Here is a 21,838-nt window from a genome sequence, read left to right on the forward strand (position 1 = left end):
CCTAATGCTGGCAGGAGCTTTTTTTTCCCCTTATTTTTTAAACTATTGGTTCCCCCACCTCTGTTAGGGGAAACAATTTGTGGGGCTGACAGATGCCCTTTAATGGTTCATGGAGCGAGGATGAGCAGAGCAAGTTAGTTAGAACAGTTACTGCCTCCAATAACAATTACTTTTACAAAGAATTCAAAAATGTCATCTATTCTGAAAATTTGAGTGTAATTATTTTCTATTTTTGTTTTATTATTTGGGTGGCGTTCCCCTTTTTCCCAATTTTCCTGTAATTTAATACTTTTAAATTTGTTCCTGCAGCAGCAGGCATTGAACAAGCAAGGTCGGTTGATTGGTGCTTATTTTGCACAGAAATCCAACCACTCAGTTCATTGCAGAAGTGAATGAGCATATGGTTTTGTGCCCAGAGCTGTCTGTATAAGGGCAAGTTGAATCATTCCAAATCAGTCTATTCTATTTCAGAAATGATATAATTACAGTTACTGGCATTGTGTTCCTGGCAGGCTTAATTAACACGTGGCATCTTCATCTCTAGCCCCTCCTGCGCCCCAGCCCTCACCATGTTCGAACAAGACCAGCTTTGCCAGCCTTTATGTATGTATTTATATTTAGTACTTGTACACAACTCTGCAGATTTCTGACAGCCAATTCATAATGCAGAAAGAGAGGGAGCAGAGCACTTAAATACAAATATATGTATATTATTACATACAAAATGACTGCCAAGTAAAGGGGAAGTTCACCCTTACAATACTGCAGTACATCCTCAAACAGACCCAAAGACCAGGCTTGCACTGGCAATCTCTGAATTTTGGCAAATGCCAAAGGGGCTGCTGTAAGATGCCATAGACAGTAACTATAATGGGCATGTGGGATTTGTTTTGGCCTTTGCGTAGTTGAAATGCCAGGGCCTATTATGAATTCCAGTCTGGACCTGCCAAAGACCATATTAAATACAATTATAAATGCGATGCAAGTGTAGCAACTGCACAAGGCTGAAGGGCGTGTGGTGCAATTCTGTCAGCCTAGGGTAGGGAGTATCTTTCAACAAAGATAAAAATGACTCTGGGATAGAAAGTGAGAACACAGGGAAATTAGCTGGACAGCAGGAATGCTGCTTGTTATTGTAACAGGTTTGTGCATGTAAAGAACATTGGCACATCCACGTGGGCGACCCATTCTACCAGGGCGTAACCAATCCGGGAATAAAATGGATCTTATTTTGGAACAAAATACAAATGTTATGTAACTGGGGGTAAGGGGGGGGGGGGGGGTATCTTCTACAGAGGGTGGCATCTTGTACTCTGGGTGGAATTTTCTACTTTTCTTCTAAAAATGTATATTCTTTCCATTAATTATACAGTACAGTAAACAGTGCTGCAAGTTTGAAGTGCAAAGGTTATAAAATGCTACATTGTTGTTGCTCCGGCATCAAGTGCCATGGGTTTTTTAATTATTTTAGTAGCCTTAGGGTACTGTGGTGCAAATTACTAGAAGACCCCCTCCTTTGGAATATTCTGCATTCTAAGCATTCTAGGTTATACATCTAATGCCTGACCTATAACCCACAGCTGTGGAGTTGGTACATAAATCCTTTGATTCTGATTTCTCAGTTTACGGTGCCTCCAAAACCTGTGTTTTAATATACTAATGTATTTTCTGTGTTGATTGAAAGAACACAAGCATTTAATCACTACCAAAGCTCAGCAATTTTAACGCTATATAAACATGCTTGTGGGGACAAACCAAAGAAATACATGCTAACTCTGAAAGGACCTCCAAGGGGGACTTACACATAAAAAAAGTCCAAAAATTCATGGTTTAATGTCTAATTATGTTTGTTTAACCTTTAATTCAGAAGCATGTGAATAATAAGCTTACCTGAACAAATCCTCAGCAAGTGACTCTTCTTTGGCTTGTTGTGTTTGTTCCTGCAGGCACAGGATCAGAGCATGTCACATTATTTGATCCTATATCACCTGAAGCATCGCAAAACTGCATGGAGTAGCAGCTCCCTGCTACACAGTATGTTAAGGCGAAGCAGCCACACCATTGGCAACTTCCAATCATAGCAAAAACAGTACTTTGTACCTTTTAACCCCAACCAGCCCAGAATATAGTATAAACTGTAGGCAACAGATACAAATATTTTCAATGCCTCATACAAGGCAATATCTGGCCACACTGCTCCATGTAATTTTAACTTGGGAGGACAGAATATCCCTGAACAATCCCTGCAAAGGGCTGCATGTCTGCAGGCCGAGGGCTTAGTGAAAAACTATGCAGTCCTAGAACCATATCGCTATATTCAATAGCACTGGTACAAGGGGCCCAGGAGCATGTCTGCAGTCGCAAAACAGCCTTTAGGGTGAAGACACATGGAGCTACTTGTCACAACTACTAAAAGCCAGAAAATCCCCTGCCATAGACAATAGTGAGAATGCTAAAACACACGTAGAGACAATTATCAGTAAATGATCAGCATTGTCTATTTTAGTAGCTGTAACAAGTAGTGGCTACTAGTAGCTCTGTGTGTCTTCACCCTTAAGAGCATTGCTCAGCATACTGACACTAAAATACAAATAGACCAGGGGCTACACCCATGCATGTGGTGATCTCATCTGTAAAAGGTGCCCATATACCTTCTCCCGATATCCCCCACCTACGGGGGCCAAACGATCGAATTATAATGACAGGTATAGGCAAACTCGGTCCAGGGACCACAGCAACGAGCCGATGCGGTCCCCGATCAGACTAGATTTTTTAACCTGCCCGATCGATATCTGCCCGATTTGAGGCCAAATATCAGTCAGGCAGGCCTGCCAGTAGTGCCCATACACAGGCAGATTAGCTGCCGAATCGGTCTAAGGGACCAATATCGACAGCTAGAATCATCCCGTGTATGGGGACCTTAAGGAACACAAGTACAGACCATTACTTATGTTACCCTTGAGACAAAGACTGATAGGCCAAATGGTATTGTTTATGTATCTGTAACTTTGGTAATGAACCAAATATTGGACCAAAGGAAATGAAGGCATATATTTGAAAACCTCCATAAAAAGAACACAAATAATACCTATTGTATAACACTAATCTTGAGACAGCTTGATTTATTTTACACAGCCCAGAGGGGCAGATGGGTAATCTTGTGATGGTTTCAGGAGATCATGAAAACACACATGATCAAGCGCCTCTGGGCGAGAATGAACACAAGACTTATGGGGATTGTACTCAAGAGTATTTGTCACTATTTGCACTGAATGCTTTCAGATGTCTTGAATATCCCATTGGCTATTACAGCACTTATATTGTAATGACACCCCACTGTGACCTACAGCACTTATATCTGCCTATTTGTGTCTGTAAGTTACCCTCCCATATAGATTGTAAGCTCTACTGGACAGGGACCTCCATCCTCTTGTGTCTTTGATTCTTAACTTATTGCAACTGTAACTTGTATTTATTTATTTGTATTTATTGTTATACTGTGTATATATCTATTATTATCTTTATAACCCCGTTTGTGTTAATGTATTTTACTGTACAGCGCTGCATACATTAGTAGCGCTTTATAAATAAAGATATACATACATACATACAGTGTTAAAAATTAAACTAGCCCTTATCAGTAAGCCATGTCCAGTCCGGTGTGCCAGGCTGGCAGATGTTTTAATGACGTTTTATGTGTTTTTTCAGCGTTTGTGCCAATGTTATTTCCTGCTTACCTCCACTTCCTGGCGCAGCCACTGTTCCAGCTCTGCATTTCTCTTTCTATCATGCGCAATTAAATCTGACCCTCCAATAATATGAGGAAAGCTTCCAGCTCCTGGGTATGCTACCTGGTAACACACAAGGGGTTCACAAAAAAACAATTTAATCAAACAGAAACACAAGTCAGCCCTGCACTTTAGCAGCCACATCATACAAGTACAGAACTATACCAAGATTTACTAGACTGCCACCTACCCCACTTAGAGGTTAAAAACTTAAGGTGACATCATTTTTAGATACATTCCTTAACTGAAAATTTCTAAACGTCATTATTGTGAAGATTGTTGGTCTTATCATTGTCCCTTGCATAGGCCTGACTGTCCCTTCCAGATTGCTGCCCCCTTTCTCTTTGTAAAAATTTAGTAGCATCACCACGTTCACCTGCATCACTGCCTTCATGGCAGAGACTGCCGACTAGGAGCAAGTGCACTGGAAGCAACGACAAGATTTATTTCCATTGCACATACTCCTGCCTTTTGATGAGTGTCAGGTTTCCCAATGCTGGAAATGACGTGGCTACATATAGCAAATACCAACCTCATTGTACATCTCTGCATCTCACACTGCTGTTCTCTGCCAGAGGGCAACGGCGGTCAAAAGATCAGTGTGCCATAGGCCTTAGACAAGGCCTTTACAAGGAGCTGTGGGTACCCAATTTAATTACAAAGGAGTGTTCTAGTAAGTAAGAACATGATTGAAGGAGATGGAAATGAAAGGCCCAATTTGCACCAGAGTTGCACATGACTACAAAAGTGTTAAATTACCTTTTTAAATTTCTTAAAATTCTGACAGTTTTCATTGCTGCTATTGCTTGTGGTGTTATTGTTCCTGACTGGCCGAGTGACAACCAATGACTTAAACTCAGTAAGTAGGAGTCTGCTGGGCAGTGCATCACTCTCCCCAGCAAGGTCAGGAACACACTGGAAAACAACAGAGATCACAATATTAATACAGATGCCTGTTATTTTCTAAACACTGGTTTACATGAATACGTCTAATTAATCATTGGCACTGATCCTAAGGCACCAAGACAGACAAGCTGTGGTGCCACGGCTGATGCCCATGCAGGATTCTTGCTACTATGCATCTTCATGTACATACATTATGACTATACCTTTAAGTAACAATCAGTTTTTTTTACCTTAGTTTCTTTCTGTGGAGATTCAGGTTCTTTCTTGACCTCAAATTCTGTCTTGACCTCAATCTCTTTCTTTACTGATGGCTCCATCTCTGGAGTATTTGTCTTTGCCTAAAATATTACATATATTTGTATTTTACATTTTTTTTTTAAATAAAGCGTTAGCAAATGCTTGGCTGGAGCATCTCTGCCCAATTTGACCAACCATATGCTAGATCATATTATGTAGTTTTAGTTGACACAACAGTTTGATTTCCAGGACCTGATATTCTGGTGCTAAAGGCACTGATTTTGATATTTTGTATTGTATTTTAAGGACCAGAGTGACCCTCTGGCTGCACAGTGCTTTAGGCAGTTGGTTGCTACATGCTCCCAAAAGGAAGACCTAGCATCCTGACTTCAGGTGCTTCATAAGCAGTTGGATCTATATTTTCAAGTTCCAAGTGCCATCACTGGAATACTGGGTGCTGGATAAGGAACTACTGAATGGGTGACAAGCTGAAAATATGTGCATTAGTGTCACTTAAAAGGGATTATGATGTACTTTTTATTTCTAAATTACACTGTTTACATAGCAAATAATTCACTCTACCATTTACAATTTTATTCTTGAACCAACAAATGTATTGTTTAGCTGTAATATTGGTGTGTAGGCGCCATCTCAGTGCATTGTGCCTGAGTCTGAGCTTTCAGAAGGAGCCAGTGCTACACATTAGAACTGCTTTCAGATAACCTATTGTTTCTCCTACTCCCAAGTAACTGGAGGAGTCCCAAGCCGGACTTGGATTTCTTACTATTGAGTGTTATTCTGATACCTACTGGGAGCTGCTATCTTGCTCCCTTCCTATTGTTCTGCTGATCGGCTGCTGGGGGGGGGGGGTATCATTCCAACTTGCAGCTCAGCAGTAAAGTGTGACTGAAGTTTATCAGAGCACAGGTCACATGGCTGTGATACTCTGGGAAATGAAGAATATGGCTAGTCCCTTGTGAAATTTCAAATCTGTTTGCTCTTTTGAAAAATGGATTTTAATACAGGATTTTGAAGGAGAAACATGTTTTGCCATGATAGTATTCCTTTAAGAAACTCAGAGCTTAACAGAATTGAAATGTATCTTTCCAGCAGAGGTCATGAATGTGTAAGTGGAAGAATTTGACCTGATTTAGTGTCCTGTGTTATGCAGATGGAAAGATGCAGAAGATATGACTCCATAACTCATCCAACCAGAATAGAGCAGCTCAGTGAGAAGAATTAAAAGTAATAGCTTGAAAACTAACCTTTAAGCTACAAAAATGCCCCCAGGTTGAAGGAGACAAAGTCTAGGTTGTGTTGACTTATTGTATTTCTAGCCATATAAAGCAGCAATTTCTTTCTTCACTAAACTACTGTGTGTTTGTAGAGCTTCTCTTGCTGCCCGACATGGGACTGCTAGGTTGCAATGTAATGTATGTATGAACTAGCCAATCAGATACACAGCTTGAACAAGTTATTTACTGTAGCAATTGCTGAAAAGGAGCAGGTGAAATACCCCTGAAACTACAGAAAAAAACCACCTGCAAATGTTAGCATGAAGCTGCACTATCCTGTGGGTCAGACTTACTATCTGGTCTGCTAAAGATGGTGAAATAATCATCAGATATGTTCTACTAAGTCGTATTTCTGTCTTAAATTTATTAATGAAAATAATTATGATGTAAACATTTATATTGGTACAAAAATTATTATTAGTTCTTGGAAACTGCCCATTGAAGTGATCACAGTTTCAATACAACCTTTCTTGACCAGACGGTCTCTGATGCTTGCAAACAAAACCAGGCAGTCTATTAACACTTTAAGGAGAGTGTGTAGCATTTACCAAGTAACTGTACTCATCAGATAGCAGGTTTACATACAGAGTAATTAAAGTTATATAGGGAATAATGTAACCCATACAGTAAGGGTGAAGACACATGGAGCTACTAGCAGCAGCTACTTGTCATGGCTACAAAAATAGACAATGCTGATCATTTACTGATAATTGTCTCTACATGTGTTTTAGCAGAGGCAATTCTCAGTATTGCCTAGTGCAGGGGATTTTCTGGCATTTAATAGCCGTGACATGTAGCTGCTACTATGTAGCTCTGTGTGTCTTCACCCTAAATTAAAAAGGATATTAGAAGGCCAAAGGCTAATATTTTTAAACAGGTTATGGAACTCTGCGGTGCCTTTTTATATCCCCATATATTACATCACTAAGCACCAATCACAACTGATGACATCACTAAGATTATAAGACTATCATTTACAGGTTATTCATGGCTGCTGGGCATTGTATTTTTATTTTAGCTAGCAGTTTCCATATAAATCCAGACTCTTAGTAAGTCTTGAGGATGAAAGGCAAAATACGAAATTTAGAATTCCACTTACTTGTGCCTTTGTTCCAATCTCATGGGGCTTTATAGTGAGCTCTTTGACACCTTCTATTTTAGAATCTAGTTTTCTTTTTTTTGTTTTGTTTAGATTACTTTCAGTATCATTCTGTTCTGCATTGGCACTGATGCCTTCATCGCTATCTATATCAGACTCTTCCACTACATGATCATCCGGCACCTTTCTTTTTTTCATTGTTGGATCTTCTGGAATCACTTTGTTGCTCCCCATTAGTATCTGATCGCATGACATAGCTAGCTCCATATCTAGATCGGAGTCAAAATTATCTTCCTCTTTATCAAGTGCTTCTGTAATGGGTCGGAATTGTTCCTCTGTATTTTGGGATGAAACTGGTTCCACCCTGGCCAACTTTGCTGAAGATACTTCCTTTTCATCTTCATCCCTGTCCCTAAATAAATAAGTCAAAGAGTTATTTTAATCCCTATGTTCATGACTTTACATTTTCTAAACAATATATTTATAATATATATATAAATAAATAACATGTCGTATTACATTTTGCACATTTGGTACATGAGTTCATGGAAGTGGACATTCCTGATATAGAAGTTAAATGGATATTGTCATGATTTTTATGGTTTACTTTTTATTTATAAATTACACTGTTTAGCAAATAATTCACTCTGCCATTTAAAATGTTATTATTGAACCAACAAATGTATTTTTTTTAGCTGTAATATTGTTGTGTAGGTGCCATCTCAGTGCATTGTGCCTGAGTCTGCGCTTTCAGAAGGAGCCAGCGCTGCACATTAGAACTGCTTTCAGCTAACCTATTGTTTCTCCTACTCCCATGTAACTAGAGGAGTCCCAAGCCAGACTTGGATTTCTTACTATTGAGTGCTATTCTGATATATATTGGGAGCTGCTATCTTGCTACCTTCAGTCAGGTAGGTCGGCCTGAGGGTCCCATACATAGGTTGATAATATGCTTCTTGAGAGGCAACTTTGGGCTACTTTGCAAAGCCAAAGCGATGTGTATATTTCCCCACCAGCGATTCACATTATTGCCAGTGGGGAACATATGTAGGAGATTAGTCACCCGCGGTAGAAGAGATCTTGCTTAGTGTGCCATTTCCCTAAAATACTATAAATCTGACATTTTCTCAACATACTGTGCCATTTAACCTAAATACTTAAATTGCAAGTCACTGATTTGCTACAGTATATTAATAATAGTAATAACTTATTAACATGAATTGGTTCCATTAATTAGCCAGAATTCATAAGGTATTAAAGTCTTGGTGGAGAGGTGACTGTTAACTCTAAAGTGCATGAAACACAAATATATCTTTTCTTTGAAGGGAATAGCACACTGTGTATTATATAATAATAAGACTATAGCTCTTACCTTTTCTTGGCTAAGGACTGAAAGTAACTGTCGATTTTTTTAGTTGGCTGCAGCTTTTGAGAAGTCTTCCCCACATCTCGAGCAGAAGGTTTTATGGGTAAGAGTGGGTGATTATTTTTATTCCTGGTCTCAGTTTTATCCCCTTGGAATAGAGCCTGCCTGAGATCATTGCTGCTGCCACTTTTTGGTTCCTTCTCTATGCAACTTCTCGATCTACTGTGACTGCTACTGCTTCCTGGGGTTTCTTTTACTTCACGCACACCGCTGATGTTCATCCTGGATAAGGGGTGTGGGACACATACATGGAGCATTAACATTCTTTCCTCATAATATGCACTGAACTGAAATGATCAGAATGTTAGGAGTTGCTCATGAGAATCAATAAATAGAAAGCTATGTGCTGTATATGCCAGTATGAATTTTGCTAAATCTGCCTGTAAGTTGCAATCATTGTGCTGATTAGCATGCATGTGTCATGACTATTGTACGTCTCATGACTATTGTACAAGTGGTGATGCTGGCACTTTTGGCCCACCATCGCATATGGCTTAAAGGAAAACTATACCCCCAGAATGAATACTTAATCAACAGATAGTTTATATTATATTTAGTGACCTATTAAAGAATCTCGCCAAACTGGAATATATATATGAGTAAATATTGCCCTTTTATATCCTTTCCCTTGAGCCGCCATTTAGTGATGGGCTGTGTGCTCCCTCAGAGATCATCTGACAGGAAATAATGCAGCTCTGACTGTAACAGGAAGTAGTGTGGGAGCAAAAGGCAGTACTCTGTCCATTCATTGGCTGATGGGGCCTAGCATGTATGTGTGCCTTGGCTTGTTTGTGTACACTGTGAATCCTATGATCCCAGGAGGCGGCCCTTAGTACTTAAAATGGCAATTTTCTACTTAGGATTACCCAAAAGCACATACTACTAAAAAAAAAGAATACTTTTATGAGAATTGGTTTATTTAGATGAAGCAGGGTTTTACCTATGAACTTGTTTATAGAATATATTTTTATAGAGACCTACATTGTTTGGAGGTATAGTTTTCCTTTAAATAACAGTTAAGGGAGCAATCTGCTCGGTGCAAGTCAGTAGCGCCTACTGACACAACCCACGGATCAAACCCTAGAACATCAACTGTGTCCAAGATGGAGATAATTTCAGACTTTTGTTGTGTCAACATATACATTTGCATCAGTGGAGGATGGGAAAGTATATTGGGGTATGAGCACAAGTACACAATTGCAGTATGGCCTGGCAATGTAGGAATTCAGTTGGATCACATAGTTTGAGCCATCACATGTGTTTGCTTTGCATCCAACCAGTAGGACCACTGGCTTTTACACCAGAATTTCCTGTGACTATGACCCAACTAGGGTCAGTATAACTTGACTGGATCCATCTATTTGGATTACTATTTTGGATTTCAATCTAACCGGAATAGTGCAGCTGCTGCAAATACAATTGCAAGGGTGAGAAAGAGTTTTTGCTGCAATACAGAACCAAAGCAGCCATGCTATATATACAGTATTATATACAGTATTAAATATATGTATATATATATATATATATATATATATATATATACACACACACACACACACACACACACACACATTACATGCTATATATATATATATATATTAATTAATTGTGAAGATCTGATCTACTCTGACCCAATCATGAGTACAACAGCAGGGAAGTCTACTGTAAGCAAGAAGCCAAGTTATCTGACTTGCTGTAGCTTATACCTTATACCAGTGCTGTCCAACTGGCGGCTACTTTGATGGCTTACTCTTGTGTAAGATCTAAATGGTATCAGTACTGTGATTAACTGCCCCCCCTGCATGGTTCTCACCTGAGATTCAGGCTGTAATCAGGCTGCATTGTTTAAATATGTAATCCCTTGTGTTGTTCACACCTTTTAATCTCTGCATTGCATTGAAACCCACAAATAATCCCTGCACACTACAAAAAGAACATATACTGAGGTGGTACTTCGATTAAAACGTTTTTTAATATATAGTTATTGTGCAGACTGTAGCAGTCTGTGTGTGCCATACACACAAGCATCATAGGGCAAGCAGAGTATGGCACACACAGGCAGGGTAGGGAAGGCAGAGTATGGCACACACAGGCAGAGTATGGCACACACAGGCCAAGTATGGCACAAACCAGCCAAGAATGGCAAACACAGTGAAAGTATGGCACATGCAGGCAGGGAAGGCAGAGTATGGCACACACAGGCAGGGTAGGGCAGGCAGATTATGGCACACACAGGCCAAGTATGGCACAAACCATCCAAGAATGGCACACACAGTGAAAGCATGGCACACAGGCAGGGTAGGGAAGGCAGAGTATGGCACACACAGGCAGGGTAGGGAAGGCAGAGTATGGCACACACAGACAGGGTAGGGCAGGCAGAGTATGGCACACACAGACAGGGTAGGGCAGGCAGAGTATGGCACACACAGACAGGGTAGGGCAGGCAGAGTATGGCACACACAGGCAGGGTAGTGAAGGCAGAGTATGGCACACACAGGCAGGGTAGGGCAGGCAGAGTATGGCAGGTTTTTGCTGTACTACAACCATTAATATGGGTATGGTCATGTGATAACATGGGTGTGGTTTCAAGTGGGTGCAGTTTCAAAAAGGGGAGTGGTCAAAACTGGCTTCCATTATCGGCCCTCCACCACGTAGGTCGGAAAAATTCCGGCCCTCGGTACAACAGAAGTTGGACAGCACTGCCTTATACAATGTAACCTAATATAACAGATAACGTGCCACTGATTCCAAGCACATATGGAAGCACTCTCAGGCAATTATCACAAGGGACAACAGAGGGGAATTTTACCTAAACCGTGTTGGGTCAAATCTCCAAAACTCATTCAAATAGCATTGCCATTAAGCATATTTTGCATTAAAAATGAACCAATTAATTAATGAAATAGCAATTGGAGGCAGGCACTAATTACTTACCCTGTGTCTGTCTGGTCTTGTGGTTCTGTATCAGCAACATAAGCAGTCATGTTAAGCGCTGGAGCAGGTAATACAGTCTCATCAACAGTCATGCCTTGGGAAAGGGTAGAACTCAGGACTTGTGTTCTCTTCGATGTTTCTGGCAAAGTTAAATGATCTAACTTAGAAAAAGCTTTGTTATCCATTAGCAATAAAACAAACATACACCTGCTACAGTTATAGAAGCAGAGCAGCATTTCTGAGACTCCCAAATCCAAGCAGAGAAGTACAACACTAACATGAGGTATGTAAATGCTACCTGCTGATTGGCTGCTGTAGGCGATTAGACCTGTAGCAAACTTTGTAGCTTTTATTAAATAATCTCAAACTTAAAGGGATACTGTCATGATTTTTATAGTGTACTTTTTATTTCTAAATTACACTGTTTACATTACAAATAATTCACTCTGCCATTTAATTTTTTTTTCTAAAACCAACAAATATATTTGTTTTTAGCTGTAATTTTGATGTGTAGGCGCCATCTCAGTGCATTGTGCCTGAGTCTGAGCTTTCAGAAGGAGCCAGCGCTACACATAACTGCTTTCAGTTCTGCTTCTAGCAGCTGATCGGCTGCTGGGAGGGGGGTGATATCACTTCAACTTGCAACGCAGCAGTAAAGTGCGATTGAAGTATTGAAGTTTATCAGAGCACAGGTCACATGGCTGTGGCAAATGAAAAATATGAAAATTTTTACCCATGACAGTATTCCTTTAAAATGCCTTTAAGTGGCACAGACTTCAGCAGAAACAACAGGCCACTATGCACCCCCCCACCCCCCTTGTCTAGCAAGAATCCCCCAAAGGTGAAAGAATAACAAAAAAAAATCGTATTGTAAAAGACAATAAAAATGTACAACAGCCCCGCCACCGAAATAAACAAATAACTGGTATAAAGGGAAAACCTTTGACTGTGGCTTTTGGAAAACTGAAGTCATTATTTCCTAAGAAATGAAACATATGACTAAGGCAAAGAGAGGAAATGAAAATATTGTTTCTTCATTGTTTTCTGCTGACTACAAACTAAGGGCAAAATATACAATATATGCATAGTCATTACAGTAAGTTAAACTCCTGCCAGCTAAGCCATTCTCAGTTTGTTATATATTATATAATTATATAGTGAGGAACTATGTAATGTAATGGTAACAGAAAAGGCACAGCTCAGGGATTCAATGTAGCAGCGCCCCCAGCTGTTGCAGACTTAGCCCCACACTGCAGTGTCCTACTGTACATTCAGCTACAGCTTTAAACGTCTCAATCTAAAGTTCTGGAATAGAGGCGGATGTGATGGAAGGAAAAAAAGAATATTATTGGAGTTGACATACAGTAATATGTTATTTAAGCTTAAAGAAATACGTTTGTATATATATATATAGGACAGAGAGCCGCACGCACAAGGACTTAGCGATTAGTGAAAACATTTATTTGAAAAATAAAGAAGAAGAGTACAGTCAGTACTCAAAACGTTGGATTTTTTCAAATACATTTTTTCACTAATCGCTAAGTCCTTGTGCGTGCGGCTGTCTGTCCTTATATTTCCTCATTTTGCCAGAACCCAAGGCATTTGAGCCTTTGTAGGGTGTGCTCCACTCTTCCTAAAGGTGCAGGAAGAAAACAATTTGAATCGGATATCCCCATACGGTCATACACTTAGGGGCACATTTACTAAGACACAAATTCGAATCCGAATTGGAAAAATCCGATTGGAAAACGAACATTTTGCGACTTTTTCGTATTTTTTGCGATTTTTTCAGCGCCTTTACGACTTTTTTCGGAAATTGTCGCAACTTTTTCGTTACCAATACGATTTGCGCGAAAAAACGCGAGTTTTTCGTAGCCATTACGATGTGCTCGTATCTTGTCGCGACTTTTTTGTATTGAGCGCTCGTAAGCGGCGGGCGAAACTTTCAGACTTTGCATGATTTTGGAAGCCTCCCATAGGGCTCAATGGCACTCTGCAGCTCCAACCCGGCCCAAGGAAAGTCTCCCATAGGGCTCAATGGCACTCTGCAGCTCCAACCTGGCCCAAGGAAAGTCTCCCATAGGGCTCAATGGCACCCTGCAGCTCCAACCTGGCCCAAGTAAAGTCACCATACCGAAGCTTGAATGAATCCGAATCTTTCGTACTCGGCACGAAGGCTACGAAAAAGTCGCGACAAAATACGAGCGCATCGTAACGGCTACGAAAAACTCGCGTTTTTTCGCGCAAATCGTATTGGTAACGAAAAAGTCGCGACAATTTTCCGAAAAAATCGCCAAATACCGATCATTATGAAAAAAACGCAATCGGACGCATTCGGCCGGTTCGTGAGTAAGTAAATGGGCCCCTTAGGGCCAGATTTATCAAAGTGTTACATTAAAGCTCACCACAGAAAAATCCACCCACTTTCTATTACCTCCTATAGAATTTTTAGAAGCAAATTTATCAAAGGGTGAAAGATAGAGTTCATCTTTTGATAAATACACTTAGGGAAAAATCCCATAGGAATGAATAGAAAGTGGGTGATTGTTTTCTTTAGTGAACTCTTAATAAATCAGCCCCTTAATGCAGTGAGTGGAAACTAATACTGGTTTGGAAACATCATGTGGTGGCTCCACTGCAATTCAATGTTGAATGGAAGAATGTCTGAAGAGTCGGATCTTACAATAAATGAATTGTGAAGCTCATGAAGAACTTTTGTCCTCTATATAAAATGATAAAGAGAAAGGGATAATTGCATAAAGATTTTCCATGCTTTTCATTTTCCCTTTTCTTATATTCTTTAAACACTGGTGTTGTTAAAGTAGAACTAAACCCTAAAAATGAATATGGCTATAATGCCATATTTTCTATACTAAACTTATTAAAGCAGCCTAAAGGGTCAGCATCTCTATAGTAGCAATGATACAGGCCTTTGCATTTGTCATGGGGGTCACCATACTGGAATCTGTTAGAAGTGACTGCAACAGAAAATGAAATTGGCCTGTAATATAAGCTGATGTTAACTGCACTGGTTTCAGAGCTGCCATGCACTAATAATCTGCCTTATTTACTAATCAGCCTTATATTGTGACATTTATATTCTGTATAAGCTCTTTTGGACAGGGCTCTCTTCACCTGTTGTATCGGTTATTGATTGCTTTATATGTTACTCTGTATGTCCAATGTATGAAACCCACTTATTGTACAGCGCTGCGGGATATGTTGGCGCTTTATAAATAAATGTTAATAATAATAAACAGTATATTGTGAGTCAGCCCCTACGTTCAGGTAAGTGAGAGCAGCACAGAAGAGCATGTGCAGGGAATCAGCACAAAAGAAGATGGGGGGCTACTGGGGCATCTTTGGGGGCACAGATCTTCCCTGCTAAAAGGCTGTGGGTGCCTTGGGCTGGTACAGAATCCCAAAACATAATGTCCAACATTTCTTTAGTTGATCTTTAGTTCTCCCTTTTCATAAGTTTCACAGTGCCATTGTACCTTGTTTTCCCAGTCCTCCCTTTACCAAATTCATGATTTGTATATTCACAGTAATGTCAAATTGTAAGACTACCAGTTACTGGGCATGCACAAATCTATGTAGGAACCAGGTATGCAAACTAAGATGGAGCCACAGCGCTTTGATTCAAACTGTGGATTTTTCCTAAAATTAGCACTGGTCCATGAAACATACCTAGTGATTATTTTGGCACCCCTCAGTGAGTTTGGCTTTCCTTGCCCTTGAAAAACAATAAAGATTTTGGAAATGATAAAGTCTATAAAATTTGCAGAATACACTTATAGAACGGTGAGCATTCTATATAAACAATGTTAATGCCCATACAGATAAGGCAAGTTCTGATGATTTATGGCTGTCAGAAACAAAAACGCATTCATCTTTTGATGCCGAGAAGAGATTAAGTGCTGCCATACCGGCCTCATTTCCACTTGCCGCCAGTCTTCGAGGATTGCAATATATTTCTGTTGACACATTGATAACAGCCAAACCAATTTCTGCTTCTGGAATTGCTCTCAGGCCCTTACTGTAGAAGAGAAGAAGTTGATTATTTCTCCTAACATAATGAAACAATTCCTTTATATACAGAATTAAACACAGTGGGGACACGGTTGAACAATGACACATGCAAGCATCCTCTGACCTATAATTAACATTTGTTATATTGGTCAATGGGTGTTTTTTCATGGCTAACATGCAACTGTTCTGTTCTGGAGTGGCCTAGCCAGTCTCCAGACCTAAATCCAATTGAAAATCTTTGGAGGGAGCTGAAACTCTGTGTTGCTCAGCGATAGCCCCGAAACCTGACAGATCTATAAGATATCTGTGTGGAGGAGAGGGCCAAAATCCCTGTTGCAGTGTGTGCAAACCTGGTCAAGAACTACAGGAAACGTTTGGCCTCTGTAATTGCAAACAAAGGCTTCTGTACCAAATATTAACACTGATTTTCTCAGGTGTTCAAATATTTATGTGCAGAAGTGCAATACAAATACATTCTTTAAAAACCATACAATGTGATTTCCTGAATTTTTTTTTAAATGCTGTCTCTCACAGTGGGAATGCACCTACAATGTGAATTTCAGACCCCTCCATGATTTCTAAGTGGGAGAACTTGCAAAATCGCAGGGTGTTCAAATACTAAGGCTGATGCCACACGAGGCCTGCACCCGAATGAATGGGATACGCTCGGGTGCAGGCACATGTAGCCGATATACGCATGAAAACGCGAGACTTTGCATTCTCTCGCATTTTCGTGCGTATATCAGCTACATGTGCCTGCACCCGAGCGTATCCCATTCATTCGGGTGCAGGCACAAGTAGCAGGCGTAGGGCTGAATTTTCGGCAAGCGTTTTTCCGCTTGCCGAAAATTTCAGCCCTACTCCTCGTGTGGCATCAGCCTTATGTTCCTCACTGTAAACCACTGCCTGACTGCTAAGGTAAACTGGACCTAGCAACCAGAGCTAATCTAAAGCTAAATACATTAAAAACCACAAAAACTTAAAAAATTAAGAGCAAATGCATATTGTCTCAGTATATTTACACAGCTACATAATACTTAGGGGCCCATTCATTAAAGCACGAATTTTCACTACTAAAAAACCACAAAAAAGTAATATTATTTTAACGATATTATCGTGGTCAATACGCAAAGTTCTAACAATTAGAAAAAATACGAATTTTTCTCCTTCGTGGTCAATCATGCTTTAACCCTTTAAGTGCCAGCCGAATTTGTCATTTCAGTTCCCCCCAGTGCCAGACATTTTTTTAAGCATTTTGTACTCATTCACTTTAACAATGTTTTTTGGTAGGAAAACCTCCATGAAACTAGGGAAATTATATATTGTTTTTTTCGTCACTAATTGGGCTTCGACATACACACTGAATTTTATAACTTTTCTGCAGATATGATGTGTATTTTGGGTGCAATATGTAAAAAAAAATAAAATTATGAAAAATTTCTGTATATTTGGAGTTTTTTTTCCATAGAAAAGTTGATTTTACACACTTTTTTTTGTTGTTTGTAAAAGCCCTGATACTCCCAAGTCCAACGATACCAAATATGTGATGGTAACCCACAGTTCCTGTCCAGAAGTAACCCCCAAACTAAAGCAATACTTAGTACAATATCACACCAGAACAAAGTGGAAAAGCGCTTGTAACAGTTGATGCAGCATAACTTATATGTAAATCTAAAATATCCCCTCATGTTTGGTATCTTTAGAAACTACAGACCTTCAGGTTTCTAGGTGCAATCTAGTTTTCACTCAAAAGCCAAATACTTTTTGTCAGTGCATTGTGAAATTTTGAGCTTTTTTTTGACATTTTTTTTTTCTAAAACGTAAACTTGGACGCATGATCATATGTGGATTTGACAAAAAAAAATCTCATAAAAATTTTCAAACAAAGGCAAATTTGAAAGACAAACTTCTCCTGAATAAAATGATGCCCCATATGTATGGGTGCACATAAAGACATGGGCACCAAACACTCCAAAGCAGGGGCAATGCATAAGGGCAATTACAGCTAAAAATGTGGGTGCTGTGCTCTATGTGCACTACCTGCAGTTTTTCAGTGTTAACCCCCCCCACCTGTGAAATAACCCCCACAAACTATATATTTCTGAAAAGTGCACACCTTCAGCTATTCAGAGACACCACTCTTCTCTTTCTACATGGAAAATTGTGGCCACAGTCCCTTGCAGAAGTCAGCGCTTTGGTCAGAAATCAAGGAAAAAAACAGATACAAACCTAGATTTCTCCCCAAAATCTCCATGGCAACTACCAAAAACTTACTAAACATCAATCTGCAAGTTCCCCTGAATAAAACGATACCCCATATGTATGGGTGCACATAAAGACGTGGCCACCAAATGCCCCCAAACAGGGGCAATGCATAAGGGCAATTTCAGTTGAAATTTTGGGGGCTGCGCTCTATGTGCACTACCTGCAGTTTTTCAGTGTTAACCCCCCCTACCTGTGAGATAACCCCCACAATCTATATATTTACGAAAAGTGCACACCTTCAGCTATTCAGAGACACCACTCTTCTCTTTCTACATGGAAAATTGTGGCCGCAGTCCCTTGCAGAAGTCAGCGCTTTGGTCAGAAATCAAGGAAAAACCAGATACAAACCTAGATTTCTCCCCAAAATCCCCATGGCAACTACCGAAATCTTACTAACCATCAATCTGCAAGTTCCCCTGAATAAAACGATACCCCATATGTATGGGTGCACATAAAGACGTGGCCACCAAATGCCCCAAAACAGGGGCAATGCATAAGGGCAATTTCAGTTGAAATTTTGGGGGTTGCGCTCTATGTGCACTACCTGCAGTTTTTCAGTGTTAACCCCCCTACCTGTGAAATAACCCCCAAAATCTATATATTTACGAAAAGTGCACACCTTCAGCTATTCAGAGACACCACTCTTCTCTTTATACATGGAAAATTGTGGCTGCAGTCCCTTGCAGAAGTCAGCGCTTTGGTCAGAAATCAAGGAAAAACCAGATACAAACCTAGATTTTGGTCAGAAATCAAGGAAAAACCAGATAAAAAACCTAGATTTCTCCCCAAAATCTCCATGGCAACTACCAAAAACTTACTAAACCTCAATTTGCAAGTTCTCCTGAATAAAACGATACCCCATATGTATGGGTGCACATAAAGACGTGGCCACCAAATGCCCCAAAACAGGGGCAATGCATAAGGGCAATTTCAGTTGAAATTTTGGGGGCTACGCTCTATGTGCACTACCTGCAGTTTTTCAGTGTTAACCCCCCCTACCTGTGAAATAACCCCCAAAATCTATATATTTACGAAAAGTGCACACCTTCAGCTATTCAGAGACACCACTCTTCTCTTTCTACATGGAAAATTGTGGCCGCAGTCCCTTGCAGAAGTCAGCGCTTTGGTCAGAAATCAAGGAAAAACCAGATACAAACCTAGATTTCTCCCCAAAATCTCCATGGCAACTACCAAAAACTTACTAAACATCAATCTGCAAGTTCCCCTGAATAAAACGATACCCCATATGTATGGGTGCACATAAAGACGTGGCCACCAAATGCCCCAAACAGGGGCAATGCATAAGGGGGGCTGTGCTCTATGTGCTCTACCTGCAGTTATATAGTCTAAACACCCCCATACCTGTGAAATAACCCCCGCAAACTATATATTTCCAAAAAGTGCACACCTTCAGCTATTCAGAGACACCACTCTTCTCTTTCTACATGAAAAATTGTGGCCCCAGTCCCTTGCAGAAGTCAGCGCTTTGGTCAGAAATCAAGGAAAAACCAGATACAAACCTAGATTTCTCCCCAAAATCTCCATGGCAACTACCAAAAACTTACTAAACATCAATCTGCAAGTTCCCCTGAATAAAACGATACCCCATATGTATGGGTGCACATAAAGACGTGGCCACCAAACAGGGGCAATGCATAAGAGGGGGCTGTGCTCTATGTGCTCTACCTGCAGTTATATAGTCTAAACACCCCCATACCTGTGAAATAACCCCCGCAAACTATATATTTACAAAAAGTGCACACCTTCAGCTATTCAGAGACACCACTCTTCTCTTTCTACATGAAAAATTGTGGCCGCAGTCCCTTGCAGAAGTCAGCGCTTTGGTCAGAAATCAAGGAAAAAACCAGATAAAAAACCTAGATTTCTCCCCAAAATCTCCATGGCAACTACCAAAAACTTACTAACCATCAATCTGCAAGTTCCCCTGAATAAAACGATACCCCATATGTATGGGTGCACATAAAGACGTGGCCACCAAATGCCCCAAAACAGGGGCAATGCATAAGGGCAATTTCAGTTGAAATTTTGGGGGCTGCGCTCTATGTGCACTACCTGCAGTTTTTCAGTGTTAACCCCCCCTACCTGTGAGATAACCCCCACAATCTATATATTTACGAAAAGTGCACACCTTCAGCTATTCAGAGACACCACTCTTCTCTTTCTACATGGAAAATTGTGGCCGCAGTCCCTTGCAGAAGTCAGCGCTTTGGTCAGAAATCAAGGAAAAACCAGATACAAACCTAGATTTCTCCCCCAAAATCTCCATGGCAACTACCAAAAACTTACTAACCATCAATCTGCAAGTTCCCCTGAATAAAACGATACCCCATATGTATGGGTGCACATAAAGACGTGGCCACCAAATGCCCCCAAACAGGGGCAATGTATAAGGGCAATTTCAGTTGAAATTTTGGGGGCTGCGCTCTATGTGCACTACCTGCAGCTTTTCAGTGTTAACCCCCCCTACCTGTGAGATAACCCCCACAATCAATATATTTACGAAAAGTGCACACCTTCAGCTATTCAGAGACGCCACTCTTCTCTTTCTACATGGAAAATTGTGGCTGCAGTCCATTGCAGAAGTCAGCGCTTTGGTCAGAAATCAAGGAAAAACCAGATACAAACCTAGATTTTGGTCAGAAATCAAGGAAGAACCAGATAAAAACCTAGATTTCTCCCCAAAATCTCCATGGCAACTACCAAAAACTTACTAAACCTCAATTTGCAAGTTCACCTGAATAAAACGATACCCCATATGTATGGGTGCACATAAAGACGTGGCCACCAAATGCCCCCAAACAGGGGCAATGCATAAGGGGGGGCTGTGCTCTATGTGCTCTACCTGCAGTTATTTAGTCTAAACACCCCCATACATGTGAAATAACCCCCACAATCAATATATTTACGAAAAGTGCACACCTTCAGCTATTCAGAGACACCACTCTTCTCTTTCTACATGGAAAATTGTGGCCGCAGTCCCTTGCAGAAGTCAGCGCTTTGGTCAGAAATCAAGGAAAAACCAGATACAAACCTAGATTTCTCTCCAAAATTTCCATGGCAACTACCAAAAACTTACTAAACATCAATCTGCAAGTTCCCCTGAATAAAACGATACCTATGTCTGGTTGCACATAAGTACATGGCCGCCAAACCTGAAAATGCATAATATTGGGGCTGCACTCTATGCACCCCTTTTTTTTTGCCTGCACCCGAATGAATGGAATACGCTCGGGTGCAGGCACATGTAGCCGATATACGCATGAAAACGCGTGAGAATGCAAAGTCTCGCGTTTTCATGCGTATATCGGCTACATGTGCCTGCACCCGAGCGTATTCCATTCATTCGGGTGCAGGCACAAGTAGCAGGCGTAGGGCTGAATTTTCGGCAAGCGTTTTTCCACTTGCTGAAAAAAATCAGCCCTACGCCATGTGTGGCATCAGCCTAACCCTTGGCAATAGAAACTACCAGAACAATCTTAGCCTTTCTAGAACAACTGAAATCAAATGAAGTTAAAATGGAATAAAACCACTAAAAGCAATCAAAGAACAATAATTGCAATGAAATCGGTGGTCAGAGCCCTGGATCCACCAATGTCACTGCAAAAGCAACCTTTTTGGGGGCACTAAACACACAATAAAGAACAATGCAAAGATAAAACACCATAAAATCAGTAAAATCCAATAAAACCACCTAAACCAACAGAAGAACAATAATTGCAATGAAATTGGTGGTCAGAGCCCTGGATCCACCAACGTCACTGCAAATTCAGCACCCAATAGCAATAAAAAAAGTTACAGTGCAATACAATAATAAAAAAACAGAAATCAATTATGA

General features: G+C 40.4%; 1 protein-coding gene across 2 annotated transcripts in view; it reads right to left on the bottom strand.

Moving 5' to 3' along the window:
• The window catches only part of nbn (nibrin), a 35,773-nt gene that overhangs the window by 2,324 nt on the left and 11,611 nt on the right, over positions 1-21,838 (bottom strand). Inside the window, exons 8-16 of one of the 2 annotated variants that reach the window (XM_004915153.4) lie at positions 15,615-15,724; positions 12,626-12,664; positions 11,686-11,824; positions 8,698-8,973; positions 7,326-7,737; positions 4,925-5,032; positions 4,548-4,703; positions 3,738-3,851; positions 1,891-1,940 (exon numbers count right to left, since the gene is read on the bottom strand). In XM_004915153.4, coding sequence (XP_004915210.2) covers positions 1,891-1,940; positions 3,738-3,851; positions 4,548-4,703; positions 4,925-5,032; positions 7,326-7,737; positions 8,698-8,973; positions 11,686-11,824; positions 12,626-12,664; positions 15,615-15,724 — 1,404 coding nt within the window. The remainder of the gene's footprint in view (positions 1-1,890; positions 1,941-3,737; positions 3,852-4,547; positions 4,704-4,924; positions 5,033-7,325; positions 7,738-8,697; positions 8,974-11,685; positions 11,825-12,625; positions 12,665-15,614; positions 15,725-21,838) is intronic. The other variant, XM_002934425.5, reaches the window with a different exon arrangement.

Source organism: Xenopus tropicalis, chromosome 6 (genome assembly GCF_000004195.4).
Source record: "Xenopus tropicalis strain Nigerian chromosome 6, UCB_Xtro_10.0, whole genome shotgun sequence".
NCBI lineage: Eukaryota > Metazoa > Chordata > Amphibia > Anura > Pipidae > Xenopus > Xenopus tropicalis.